The 15614-nt window shown below is 30.4% G+C and overlaps 1 protein-coding gene across 1 annotated transcript in view; it reads right to left on the minus strand.

Moving 5' to 3' along the window:
- Positions 1-14589, minus strand: part of LOC125072709 — a 43826-nt gene extending 29237 nt beyond the window's left edge. Inside the window, exons 1-16 of the mRNA XM_047683385.1 lie at positions 14312-14589; positions 7608-7652; positions 7063-7181; positions 6543-6676; positions 5916-6057; positions 5272-5424; positions 4595-4808; positions 4294-4405; positions 3880-4044; positions 3488-3622; positions 2936-3057; positions 2583-2698; positions 1882-2036; positions 1578-1720; positions 779-955; positions 342-451 (exon numbers count right to left, since the gene is read on the minus strand). Coding sequence (XP_047539341.1) covers positions 342-451; positions 779-955; positions 1578-1720; positions 1882-2036; positions 2583-2698; positions 2936-3057; positions 3488-3622; positions 3880-4044; positions 4294-4405; positions 4595-4808; positions 5272-5424; positions 5916-6057; positions 6543-6676; positions 7063-7181; positions 7608-7652; positions 14312-14369 — 2100 coding nt within the window. The 5' untranslated portion in view covers positions 14370-14589. The remainder of the gene's footprint in view (positions 1-341; positions 452-778; positions 956-1577; positions 1721-1881; positions 2037-2582; positions 2699-2935; positions 3058-3487; positions 3623-3879; positions 4045-4293; positions 4406-4594; positions 4809-5271; positions 5425-5915; positions 6058-6542; positions 6677-7062; positions 7182-7607; positions 7653-14311) is intronic.
- Positions 14590-15614: the final 1025 nt, after the last annotated feature.

Here is a 15614-nt window from a genome sequence, read left to right on the forward strand (position 1 = left end):
AAAATAGTACATCACCATAAGTCAAATGAAAATTAATCATCAAAAATCCATGAGAGACACTGAGTTCTTTCAAATAAGCCCTGAAGTTAATGATGATTTTAATTTAAATAAAAGTATCAATATATTTACAATTACACTGGCCTGATGAGACTTATTAAAATATTTATTAAAGCCGTCTGTATGACTAAACATAGACACATAAATAAATGCATAGACAAATAAAAAAATACATATGGGATCTAATACCTTATGAGGCACAGAATTAGGAGATATATGTTGTTATCGGGAGATTATTTTTAAGTATTTAAGCAAGTAGAGTCCAATATTTGAGTTTTACTTACCTCTAATAAATTAATTGATTCTCCAAACATATCAACAGTCAAGTTCAGTGATACAGATCTTGGTATGTATGAGTCGGGTGAGAATATCACATTAGCTTCGTAGTTACCACCTGGACAATTACAGAGGGAAACGTAATGTTAAATACATTTAACACAAATAAAGCCATAGCAACTAAGGTCTGACAACAAAGAAAATCTTACAGCTAATAAAATATAGAAATAATGATCTTATTTTTTAACCAAATACTGATTTGAGTCAAATTAAATGATTGAACTTAAATCTGTATGTTCATTGGTCGATAAAAGCTGATGACGCAATAGGTGACCAATGAACATTAAGTATTTCGTCAAATAATAAATATGACTCTCAAATAAAATCAGCGACAGTTAAATGACAATGAAAATATAGTTAAATAAAATTATACGAAATATCTTACCAGCATTATATTGGTCGAAAAAGACACTCTGTTCATAATTTCTTGAGAACATCCTGAAGTCTGGATTATCTTCTAGCTGGGGCATCGTGTTACCTGACAGCAAACCTTGGATTTCTACTCGAGATGGTAGTGAAGACTGTCCGAGGTTATTGAGATGACTCCAGACGAATGTCGCCACTAATGGACAAGAAGGTGATATTTTAAATTATATAGATTTACTTGGTGGTAGGGCTTTGTGCGAGCCCGTCTGGGTAGGTACCACCCACTCATCAGATATTCTACCGCCAAATAACAGTACTCTGTATTGTTGTGTTCCGGTTGGAAGGGTGAGTGAGCCAGTGTAATCACAGGCACAAGGGACATTACATCTTAGGTCCCAAGGTTGGTGGCGCATAGGTGATGTAAGGAATGGTTAATATTTCTTACGGCACCTTTGTCTATGGGCGGTGGTGACCACTTACCATCAGGTGGCCTATATGCTCGTCCGCCAACCAATGCCATAAAAAAAAATATAGATGTTTCGTGGAAAAACTTTGAAAGTTATGGTAATAACCAGATATTTTTCGAGAGCGCATTTTTGAGCAGAATCATTCTGTCTAGCTTAATTGCTAACATGCTATGCGTTTGCGCTTGTTAAGGCTAGTACTAAGCATTATCAAAATCGCTAAATGGAATTCTTATTTATTTATTAGTAACTATGTTTCTACTACAAAGGTACCAAATAACTAAATTACTTAGAAGAAACAGAGAAATAAAATTGTTGGACATAATGAAATTTCCCTCCAATATAAATTATTACCTTGATTGACGGGTTCGTTTCTTAAAGAGTGGAATATCTTCCTTATAGTACTGAGGTTCGGACATCGCATTACTTGCAAGTACGATGCGATACGAATTTCCACGTCAACTAAGTCTTCTCTGTATGTTTCTAAAAAGTATTCTCTGAAAACAAATAATAACATTGTATGATTTCCACTTCAAGTAACAAAGACGTGTAAAAATTGTATCTTGCAAATCTTGCTACCAAGCAATTATGTAACGTTTGGGCCGAATTTTCCAATTTTCCAAATTTCGACAAAAATGAAGAATTTATTAAACCTCACCTTGTTTCAGCACAAGGCGTCCGTCTGAAAGCGTCGATAGTAACTAATCGGGTAGGAACAGGAATCATGCTATCTCCTATAACACTCATCAAAATGTCCGCAAACTCTTGCTTGAACCCACCGATATTACCGAGAGCTTTAATTGCTATTGTTAACTGAAATGAAATAAAGTCAGGTATGTTATATATTAAATTGATTGAAAAGTCAGGCAGAAGTGAACAAGACATAACAAATAAATTCGCGTAAAAAAGACAAAAGAAAGATTTTAAATTTTGAAAGATATTCGCTCGAGTTTGTTTTATTTCAAATGTATGTATTATAACAATCTGTGTCCATAGATGGATTTATTTGTTTTATAATTAAATGGTGATTTTTTACATTAATTTAGTGATAAAAATTTAGTCATCTTTAGAACTAAGTAGAATTCTATCAATGGGTGCTTCTACGTTATAGGATATTGAAAACGTGTCAAAGTCAAGTGACAAATAATACAAAAAATCTATAAAAAAATTTCAACTGACAACATAATTAAGAATATTCAAATAATTGAATAAAGAATTGAATTCAATAATTAATTATATAATCTAAGCATAACATAGTTAGTGACATAGTCACTGAGTGACATAACTCCGTTTAATAAAATAGATTAAAAAACAATAAGTACTGGGCGAAATTGTTTCGCAGTATTTTGTATAACTTACACTGTCTCTTTCTTCTCTCGGAGCATTGACCACTCCCTTGCTGATCCTTTCATTGATAATGTCTTGGAATTCTGATAAGATTTGCTTAGGGAATTCGTCTTCGCAACATTCTCGAACTGAAATCGAAGTCATTGATGTAGATGTGTGTTGCTTGTGAACATGGAATGTAAACATGAGAAAATTATGATGATCTTAATATTCTCCTGACCATACATTACGGCATCAGGATGTAGGTTTGAAATACATTTTTTGTTGGATACCTTTTTTTAATAAAACATATTTGTGCGTTTGCATGCGTACTTTTGCGTGTATGTTTGTGTTTAGGTATTTTATGTAATAAAAAATAATCATACGTGACTTCCCGCTGTGTTTGCAATAGGAATGGACCATAGACGACACCGTGAAACTTATAATCTTGTCGTTCTTCTGTTTCTGTAGCAGTTCCAACATGCTCTTCAACATTTCTAGTTTGGGTCTGTGAAATATAGTAATATAGGAGTATTTTAAATATGTAATTTGATGTAACATTTACACTTTTCATGAATGTGAACTCTTAACTTCGTAAAGGCAAAACTTTCTCAATACCAAATTATATCTGATAAACAAAATAATAGCTCAGTGTTTCTTGTACGGGTGGAAACACCGCTTTCAATCAAAAAACACTGAGCTCTTTAATTTTCTGCTTAAATACGTTCAACTGGTTGGGTTTGGTTGTATGAATATGAAAGGGAAGATATAATAAGGCACACCAGAGTCTATATGGTATCCTTTCAGAGATCAGAGTGAAAGAATAATATAACAGCAATATATTCCACAATATCGAGTCGCCTGAAGTTTCGCACAAGATCCGGACACTATATCGAAATGAGTTTGACTAAATTATTATAAAGTGTTGCACGAAATACCTTGGTATCATAGCCATAGACATGAGCCATTCGTGTCTGGTTTCTTTGTTGACCTCGTTGTTAACAATCAAGTTCTTTATCAGCTCCACCGATCCAGGGCTCGCTATGTAGGGTAGAGCGTCGAGAATATGCTTACTACAAACAGAGAAAAGTTATATTGGATTTTTATTTGAGCAGTGACCATTCTTTCTGTGTATTAATTGGTGCATGTTTTGTTTACGGTACTCAGTTTATATATGTAGTTAAGTAGAAATGTCTCTGATTCATAAGTCTACTATTGCACGGCTTTTCATGCGCACCGCGTCACGAGCATATTAGATCTCAACTATGTGGAGGTGTGGAGGTGTGGAGGTGTGGAGGTGTGGCGGAGTGGTGTGGGCGTGGGTACTGACGCGGCGGCGGGGCAGGCGCTGGGCGCGCGCGCCAGCAGCTGCGCGAGCGCGGGGTGGTGCAGCTGGCGCGCGGCGCGCACGAGGCGGCCCCACAGCCCCACGGTCGAGCCGCTGTCCATGTTCTCATCGACTGTCCTCACTTCGTCGTCCGAGCTGGGCTTGACCCTGCGAATTTTATTTTGCAGGTGGTGGGTCTGTTCTTTAACCGTGAGGATTTTTTTAAACTCCTTGGAGTGTCCTCGTTTCGAAGGAACTTAAAGCTAACTTAAAAAAATAAGTTGATATTTAGGTATTATTGCACATGTTTCTCTAGTTAGTTTAATCCTTAAAACGGTTGTTACCGTTCCAAGATTTTGCAACTGAAAATACAATTTTTATTATTTCATTAGAAAATATCATATATTATAAACTCACAAACACAGTAGTTTTAGCACGTCTCTCGCCGATTTTAGTTCGCCGGTGTCAGATCTCCCGTACGGCGAGTGGTGGTGGAGAATATTGGACCGTTTCTGAATAGCAGCCCATGCTGTAATATAGAACGGTACAAAAATACTTACAAATAATTAAACTACGATAATCAAGAAAAACATTTGTCATTACAGAAGGTATTTCCAAGTTCGAAGCATTAATTTTGGCAGATGATATTTTTTATCTTGGCTCATTTTTTCTTCCATCTACTTATTTGTCATAAAAAAGGAAGTAAAAATATCTTTACCTTTATTTTCAGTGTACATATATTCTGAGCCGGTTTTATTAATTTCCTCCTTAAGAACTAAGTCTTGTAAGACCGTGGTCATGGCTCCGGAGTTCTTTCCCGAGAATGGTTCGAAGAGGTGGCGTTCGCGACAGCTCACTGATTTGTAAATGTTGTGGTCCACGGATATGCGACATTTGCTTTCGGATTTTAGAACTGGCCAAGTTTGAAATTTCTGTAAAAGTTATCTTAAGCATTTTTACTCAGTAACAATTGTAAGATAAATTAAGAAATAAATAGCGAAATAAATTTAGACTTGGATATAGAAGAATTAATATTCTTTTAAAAGTTTTTTTTTTCAACACAAATTTACAAATACAAGTTATATAAAATGTTCTCTTGACTTGGTGGCAGGCCTTTGTGGTAGCCCATATCTAGATAGGAACCATCCACTCATCATATAACCACCGCCAAACAACAATACTGAGTTAAGAGTATTGTTCTGTTCCATTTTGAAGTATGAGTGAGCTAGTGTACCTACATTCACAAGGGACATAACATCTTAGTTCTCAAAGGGGTGCATTGGTGATGTGAGGATTGATTAATATTCCTTACAGTACCAATGTCTATGGGCAGTGATGAGGTGGTCCATTTGCTAGCCCGTCTATCTATATAACATAAAAATAAAATAAACTCACACTTTGAAAATCATATCGCACTGTCTGTAATATTGACATGTACTTGTATCTGTCTGTACATTGGGAGAGGTCACGTGTCTTCACCAGTATGAGGCTGGTGTTCTCTTGTCCTCGGACTACATAGTCCACATTGCATGTGCCATGAATGTCTTGCTGGAATGTAAATATTTAAAGTGAATTTTTGTGCACAATGGGAGTCAAATTTTATGGTCAAGAAGCATAATTTTTATACTTAATCTTTTTAAAATTTATTTTTCAGCATAGTGCATTTATAGGTTTTTTTTAAATAAATATCAATAAATATAAATGTATATTTTATTTATTTTACTATTTCAAGAGTTACTTTAATTTTACATAAAATATTAACTAATATTGTAAATATATATATCATTATTATTATTATTCATTCATTAACATTAACAGATAAACCTTTTTATCTCTTAATGTTAATGAATGAACTTTAACTTTTACTTTTAGACAGTGCTTTTGGCAGTGCTGACCGCTTTGTAATGTTAGAAACAGAAAATATAATGGATGAGTATATAAATAAAAACAATAAATATAAAGATAGATATAAGATATGTCTAGTTTTTTTTTTAATTTTGCAATATTGGACTTAAATAAACGATGATATACTGCCTTACTTCAACTCCTTTAAAGTTGATGTCAAATCTTTTCATGCTGTTCTGAAAGAGAGATAGAATTGCTCTTTTGAAGTTGAGCACCCAATCCTCTTCAGCGTCATCCGGACAGATCTCAGAAATGATACCATCATGGAAAGAAAACCTGTTTTGATGCAAATTATTTTTTGTTTTAATATTTGTACTATGTCACACATTCGTTTATATAATTTTATTTATATATTTATAATAATACAATTACATTTTAAGTCAGAATTTGACGTAAATTCAAAAAATATTTTTAATTTACAAAACATTTTTTTGATTATATGGAATAAAAATAAAACTTTAAATAATAAAGTTATTAGCTATGGTGTCCCAGTGGCTAGAATACATTTCTCTTAATCGAAGATTGCCAGGTAAGTTAAATTTATTATAGTAATTTAAATCTTATTATTCAGTCGAGATAAATATTGTTACAATAAAAATACATAATTTGAATGAAATTCAGCTACATGTGTACCTTCCACTGTACATTGAAGAAGTCTGGTGGGATAAATCTCAAATCCTCATGAGAAGAGGAGCCTTTTCCTAACAGCTATGAGACATTTAGACGCTTTAAATTAAACCATTAATTATTAGGATTGTTACCTAAGATCATGCGATGAAACAGACTGCTTGAACTTTTCAGCTCTCTCAATTGGATAGTTCTCATCTTGATCAAGAATTGTGACTCCACTCAAACGCAGGAGTCCTTCACAGGGCTTAATGAATTGAACTATAGCCTGAAACAATTTGATTTTTATATAAAACTAGCTGCTGCTAACTACTAACTGCTTACTGTGTGGAATGCAGTTTGTGACAAAAAACTTATAATATCTACAAATTTATCTCAATGAAGGTTAGAAACAAAGTAGTAGAGCTTGCTTCTTACCAAATTTAATCAAAATTGATTCAGTGGTTACAACATGAAAGTGTAACAGACAGAGTTAATTTTGCATTTGTTATATTAATATAGATAATGTTTTTGTTTCTAAGTATTTTAACCAAATTAGAAGAAAATTAGAATTTAATTTGAATTCAATTGTTTTAAAAAGGATTTTTTTTTTAATATTACATATAAACGATATTAAGAGTTATATGAAAGGGTTTATTGGTATAAGTGACTCACACCAGACGTTATATTCAGTGACGAGCGATTATTGCTTGAACCAGCAAAATAAGTCTCCACATTAACTTTGTATTCATAGTTGTATATAATTGGTGTTAAGTATTTAAATTTCTCAGCATCTGCAAAAATATAGTATATTAATATATTATTTAAATTTAATAAGTTTATAATGTTGAATATAATATTAATGATAATAAATTATGAGATGGAAAAGAATCTCCATGAGTTTTTTTTATATTGTCTATACAAACAACTTTTCATCGGATATATTTATAGAATAGCACCTACTTCAATATTTTATGACCCGGTTACGAGATTGGGAATAGTTTGTTTACAAAATATAGAACAGCTGATTACTTTCAACTTCATTTTGACATCTAATGTCAAAAAAAACCGGAAAGTACTAGCAGAATAAAATGAGAACTATTTAGTACTTCAGAAAAATGATCTCTCTTTAATAATAATTGAAATATTTGTAGTATTAATTCGTTAATCAGTAATTTCTATTCTTTTTACACTAAATTTTGGCAATACCAACTACTTACGTGCACATGTTGGTGGTCCGCAAATGTATGGATCCTTTAAGGAATCTGTAATCAAAATATTTGTTAAATGGGAAATTTTAAAATACAATATTAAGTTAAGAATTCGATTTTCTTTCAATTATGTTTGCTATGTTATTATTTAAGAAGTTAATCTAAGTACAAATTTAAATGTAGTTTAAGTCCTAAATGAGACGTATGTAGAGGACATTTAAGAGTAAAAATTATGTTAAAACGACTTAAGGACGGCTTGAAATTTTTGTTTATAAACAAACCAGAAGTACGACTAGGGTACGGAGGTTAAATTTAAGGCGATATTTTTAGTTGTTTTTTTTTTATATTAATTTGTTAATTGCAATTACTCGCACATACGTTTTTATTTTTTGTTTTATTAATTACGAGATATTATGGAAAAAAACAAGCCAACCAAAGCCTTTTAATTATCATTTTGCCTGCATTTGTTTTATTTTTTCGTTACTGTCGCTTAGATAAACATTACATTAGATGTTATATAAATGGTTAATATTTATTTCAGCTATTTTGATGTTTTTATACACGAATTATTTATAATTATTAGAAAACATACACACATATCTCTAGTTAGAAGACATTGTTATAGGAGACTTATATTGACTCAGGCTGCAATATATTGTTCTTATAAGGTTCGAAAAAGGAAAATGTTTATTCAGAGTTGCAGAAAATTAACCTTCCAACTTTATGTAGGAGAAACGAAATGGTGGTCCGTTTTCTATACTAAAACTCCGGAGATCCTTATCTCACCCTTGTCACAGAGGATCAGTTTGGTGTTAGTTACTCGAGTGAAAGGATAACTGTTACGCAACGTTGCTCAAAAACACAGGATACATACGTTTAGCACAGGATTATGTTTCGTCGAGTTGGGATTGTTAGCTGTAAGCTAATGATGAATTATAAAAATATATTTTGTTGTTGATTAAATACAATTAAAACGCAGATAAAAATTAAAGAGCCATTTATACGCCAATAATAAAAAAAATCTACGTTTAAAAATGTTTTAATACCTTAATACCTTGCAACTGCAAGGGATTAAAAAAAAAAAACAAACGTACGCCGTAAATTAATCGTTGTGCTTAATATAATATTTATCCTGGATTATAATTAATCTTATGTTTTGTATATTGATGTTTACAAATTAATTAATGGGTGTATCTCGTATGTAGATAATCACATTTTGACTTTGCGGTAACGAGTTATAGAATTATAATTATATTTATGTCAGTAAAATGAGCTCCAGCGACTATAATATTAATACTTTAAAAGTAGTCATTTTAATTGTATAGCATGACTGATGAATTAAACGGATACATATAGATAGCTAACTGACATTATTATTATTGTTAATGTTTCGATAATCACCGATTTTTACTTATGTTTATTCGGTTAAAAATATAAATTTAAACATTTTTCGTATAAAAAAATACAACTCTTCTAAATTTAAAAATAAAATTGTTACCTAAGTCCTTTCAATGTCGCCGGGATCATTAAAATTTTTATTCCTTATCTTGATGTTATACTGAATTTATTCTAATTATAGTTTATTCTTGTAAGGTTAAGGTTTTATTACAAATTCAAAATATATAAGATTAATACGCACATAATTTTATATAATTAATACTAAAAAGAAAAAGTACATACAATAAAGATGACGTACATTCACATAAACAACAAAACAATCAGTTTTTTTAATTAGGTCAATTTGTATATTATATATTAATAAGGAATACATATTAATTATGTAGGTACATTTATAGGTATTATTTTTGAGAAAAAAAGTTTTACTAAATCAAGTTTTTACTAGTGTAAAGGTTTCATGATTATTTATCAGGGAACAGACCTTACAGTTATCTTACCTACCTACTTAATTGTCTATGGGATTACCTTATCATTGATGTGAATAGGATTTATTTCGGATGACCGTTTTATCCGAAATTTCGGTCTAGGCTAGAATAATCTCAGCGTCTATATGAGCAATATAATATACAGATATATAACGTTCATCCAATCATCTGTACTTATCCATCAAATAACTATTAAATTATATTTGTTAGTATGCACGTCGATAATTTAAAATGGAGACTTCGTCATTGAACTATGATGTGACTAGATCTGACAATGATGGCCATTGACAAACGATACTTTAAAAATAAAACTTTATTTTAAGTAGAGTATAAAATGGAATTAACAATAATTATAAAAATTAGTGGGTCGCCCGTGAAACTTTGCGTTTATTCAAAAGTTTTTTTAGTAATTTCGAAACGTATGACAGATTTATTTTGATTTCATTTAATGGTAACTGCAAGTCACTCATCTACATTTGGCGCCAAAATGATGAAATCTTATTTAAATTAAATTTTTAATATCAAATAGTATACATTAGTTAAGTTAGGATTGGAGTATGTCGAAAACAATTCACTTTAATTTTGTTTACGTTTTTCATTTTTTTTCTTATTGTCCAACCGGCCAGTATCTTTTTATGCTTTCTAAAATTAATAATTTTTTTAAATTTAAACAATTTAGTAAATTGCAACCAATAATCCTCTTTATTTTTCTGCACATCTACGGCTGGAGCTCAAAATGAGACCATAACCGATTTTTTTATGAGGAGTTATCGTCGCATAATCACTAGGACAAAAATCGGCTTACGCCACGGCTTGAAGCATCAAAATATTTTTGACATGTAAGTATAGATAACTAATAGAATAAATAACCATAAGTTCTTAATTTACTAAATTTAAAAACATTTTGTAAGCTAATCATAATAATTTGTAATATTATAATTTATAGTATTAATTACTTTATATTAGGAACCAATAATTATTTTTGTCGACTGAATTCAAATCTTAATTTTGTTAATCGCCTTATGACCTAACCTAAGACTTTATTATCTGTGGAATAAGGAAAATTAGTTTAGGCGGTCTTTTAAAAAAATATTAGATTGGAAAAAAAATGGCGTGTGTTTTATAGCCGATCACAAAGATAAATGTAAATCGTAAATTGTTAAAATAAAGGTTAAGTGTGCCTTTTTAATATATAATTACATTAATTTCAACTATAGAAGGGTGTTATCTTACAATATTATGAAAAAACTAAATGTTTTTGGTGATTAAAAGATTGCCGATGTGATCTCACTGGCTTCTATTAGATGAGAGTATTATAATAATTATACATTATGATGAAATATTTTAACATTTAAAGTAAACAATATATAAACTAATAACAATGTAGGTTTATTGTTATCATCAAATTGATAGGGATATTAGGAATACATTACCATAATGTCAGTGACAAAAATAGATGAATCACTTATTTTATACAACACAATTAAATTAGGTAGGCATATTTAACATAAATATTAAATGAATATTTATAGCAAATATTTCTGTTAAATATATTAAGTAAACATTTTTTTTTCTTTTGTTTGTCTCACCTATCTATGTATACTCTTTTCCAACCATAACAGGAAAAATGCCAAATAAACAACATTTGACAACAAATTGTCGCGATATCATTGGTCGAGAGCTTGATTAGTCTATGATATTAACTATGGATTTGCAAAAAAATGTCGTTTTGAACGTCGACGAAACTGTTATCGGAATTTTAGAACTAAAATTAAAGTGAATATAAGTGGTTAAGTGCAATAGTGTTGTGTTATAAATAAAGATATACATATTCCTTCCGCATATACATATTCCATGTTCTACTAAATTATACATGTGAAATATTTTTGGTTTCTTTTCTATTCATCAGTGAAGCACCCGATTGATGTGATGTTGAAGATGGTCCCGAGAGAAATAAGTTAAAAAAAAATTAACCAAAAAGACATCAAACCAGTTGACTTGACTTTTCACGTAAATTAGAATGAGGAATAAATATAGCGCAAATAGGTCTCTCAATCCATACACAATCTTATATCAATGTGCCCTTAGATAAGTATGTTTTTTACAACTTGCAATGTTTATTAGTGTGTTAAGGTAAAATCTTGGAAAAAGAAATAGAAACACTTCGACTTATACTTCGGAGTTGAAATTTTAAATGTTGGTTCAATTACAAAGATATCGATTTTTTTTAGTAAGCATTACCAAATTCTATACCGATAATATAATTGGCTCAATGATCAACTGCATTGTCAAGAAATATAAATATACTATAATGTTCTACATACAGTCTATGACTAGTACTTTTACAATTAAAAAGACTTAATATTTTATTTTCTGAGTACTTATTAAATTTATTTTAATGTTACTTGGTGATAAGGCTTTGAGCAATCCCGTCTGGGTAGGTACCTCTTACTCATCATAAATTCTACCGTCAAACAGCAATACCTAGCTAACAACATTGTTCTGTTACAGTTTGAAGGGTGAATGTCTATGTGCAATGGTTAGCACTTACCATTAGGTAGCCCATTTGTCATAATATTTATTATAAATAAATCGTAAGTTACTCTTTATATTTGTATAAAAACGCACAAGAGCGAAGTCACAAGTAAGAACTAGTATCAGATTTTCTTCTTAAAGTAAATAAAAATACAAACGTTAGAAAATTCAAATTTTGTAAGTGACATTACGTAAGTACACTGAATATAACATAGATGGAGAATTTTTCGCTCTATCGATCTGTATATTTGAAACTTTGATATCTCTTAAAACGAAAGACGTGAGGACACTTTGCGTCGTGTAGGTTTTAGATACGTGTTAGTTTATAAGATTATTGTATTATTTTACAGCGTTGTATGTATCTGAAATTGGTTTGGGTATAATTCATCACGCCTAATATCATTTTATTAAATGACTCATATGAATGAATGAATGAATGAATAATAAATGTCATAGATAACAACTCGACACTCTCCATGTTCTTTGTAATTTGCAATTACATAAAAAAAAACTTGTGTCACAAATCAAACGCCAAACAATTTGAACGTCGAAAATGAAATAAAACGTTCAAAAGTGATCAGAATTTTATATATACACATATTGAATAGAATAAAAAATATATGAATGGTAGCGTAAGCACTGCACATCGTAAAAATATGAATACCTTGTGCCGTCGTATGGAAATCCTTGTTGAATGTGGAATGATTGAGTATTGAAATCCGTCGACACGGAATAATCACCCTACCGGCATCGAGGAATTGAGAAATAACAATACAATACGAAGCGGTTTGTACAAATCGGCAATAGTTCTTGCTCATGGCTTTTTTCATACTTTTTCACAAATACGACCAAAACAATTTTCGAATCTAAAACTAGGCAACATTTTATAGATTTATGGTTGTTTTTTTTCTTTTAGTAATGCAGGTATTTATAGTTGTATTACAAAGATTGTTAGTATTGATGTCTCTGAAGTAAGTTAATAAGTTACAAGACTTTAAAAACGTTTTTTTTTAATTCACATATTGTTCGAATACTTTTTTTGTTGTTGTCAGCAATCAAAGCATGTGCATTTCAGCTTGATCGCTTCGGTGGTTTCAAAAGTATATGCTTTACCCAAAAAAAATAAAAATAAAGCAAAGTATGTAGAAATTATTCCTATGCATACAAATAATTATAATAATATAATTAATATATAAATTTAAGTGTATGATTATATCAGATTACATTAAAATAAAAATAACATCGGTATACGTAATACGTAAATGAAATAAAATGGTTTCATTTCATAAAACAAAACAATAAAATACTTATAAAGTTAAGGGATAAGTAAATGAACAAAAAATGCATTACATTTAAATGAGAATGGCAATAAATGTTTTGACAAGTACCAGCGCACAAATAAATAAATTAATTGCATACTCCACGTGCATAATAGATGTCCGTTTAACCTAATTACTGGATAATTATCAATATCTCATAATATTTGCACCGGATATAGGATGAACTATGAGCATGTTTGTAATTAAAACTTATTACGATATAAATAACATATTAATTCGTAATCTTAATTGTTTCTTAGAATCGGTGTTTGACAACTAAATCGTTTGCTTTTTTTTTAGTCCATAAAATATATTACTTGATTATTTTTAAGAAGTTTTGAAAAGTTTATATTATAAACATTTTACTAAACTACTTTTAATTTTTAATAAGACAATTTTTGGGACTTATGTTATATGCCATCTGACTAAACTACGTTTTATTTTTGATAATTTATTTAAAAGCGTTTGTTTCTGATATTTCGTTTCGTTGAATAATTTTTAGGTGAATTTAAATATTTAAATTATGTATTAAAAAAGGACAGTTATATTTAAGTAATGGTATTTCTAATTAATATTATTGAAGCTTCGATTTTCAAGTTGTATTGTGCAATATTTTTGCTGAAAACAATTAAAGTTTACAACGTAATAAAATTTTATACTTCAATTTCCATTGTAGCGATGTCAATTTTTTTTATTTTTACCGGTTTTGTAGTGATCTTATCCAAATAATAAACCAAATAGGAATAATCTATACGTACTTTAATTTTTTTTTAATATTGCATAAGACGTACATGTGCAAAGTCATTATAAATATTTCAGGTTTTTATTAATGTATTATTTTATAAGAGTAAATATATAGTACGAATACATTTATCAATAAATCATAAACATGTGGTCCAATATCCCTTAGATTGTCTATAGTCTAAATATATACATACATAATAATGAAAAAATAATAATATAAAAGATAACATACTCCCCGATGCACGTACACTTGCAACGCACAGACACACAAATATCACACACCAATTCATTTTGTCGGTCACAAATCAAACCATTATTCAGCTTCGCGTACCGCACGTCACTCTCCAAATGACGAAAATCTCATTGAGTATCGAGGGTCGTCGTAGGGTCAAAGTAAACACTATTATCGCTCATTTATCATAACGGAACACGCATTTTGTTGGATAGAATTTTATAATTTGTAATGAATATTGTCTGTAAACATCAATGATCGCACTGCTAGGGATCTGACGGGACGTTGACGGAAATACTGGATCGTGTTGCATTCAATGTAATTTGATAAACGGTTTGTCTTTGCATGCATTTATTTTGTTTGTTTGTCAGCTAAATAATGTGATCGGGTAGATTGGAGAAATGTTGTGAATATGTCATGTTCTGTTGTAAATGTATGTATTTGATAACGTTTTTGAGTAATTATTTTAATAGATAATTAGTTATGTTTATAGATAAGTTTTTTATCCAGTGTATTATTAAGTTCCCATTTAGAAGGTTTTTTAGAAATTTTTGGAAGAATATATGACAAATTTTGACGTTTTGAGATATATTTTAATTCGAATTAATGGGTTATTGTTAGAAAAAGATACATGGTCCATCAGAATGGATGGTCACCACGTCTTTAACGTTGGAATGATGGCCAACAGTTGGTGGATATTTGCTACTATCATCTGTCTATCACGTACTTTCCACGTGGTATCGTATTTTGTTTTTGTGTTTTTTTTCTTCGTATGGAATATTTATGATTTAAAGCGATTCTTATTTGTATTCACGATATAGAAACTCTTTATATATAATATATGTTTCGTTGAAATATGTTCACACCTGGTGCATCTTCAACACGCTATCAAAAGTACCTTGTTTGGTTATCAATAACTAGTCATCATAATAATTCTTTGTATGCGATTGTCAATGTAACATAAATGTACAAATGAACACTAGCTTTACTCCTCGGTTTCACTTGTTTCTAACGTAAAGCAATTTTTTATTTTATTTTAATTATATCTACACGGACTCTTGTGTCTGTGTTATTAGCCGCGTTTTTTTTTTGTTTTGTTTGTCTCCGTTAATTGATCACTAACCATCGTGGGCCATTAGTTAATCTGCTGAACTTTATTAAATAAAACTAAAAGAAATCTATTCTAATTTTTTCCAGCTTTGTATTGATAGCCGTAGTTCCCGTGCTTCAGAATAATGTATATTGGTTTACTAACGGTTTCTGTTTCACTCCTTAGGGGGTGGATATAGTCATTGTTTGTCCT

This window comes from Vanessa atalanta, chromosome 22 (genome assembly GCF_905147765.1).
Source record: "Vanessa atalanta chromosome 22, ilVanAtal1.2, whole genome shotgun sequence".
Taxonomy (NCBI): domain Eukaryota; kingdom Metazoa; phylum Arthropoda; class Insecta; order Lepidoptera; family Nymphalidae; genus Vanessa; species Vanessa atalanta.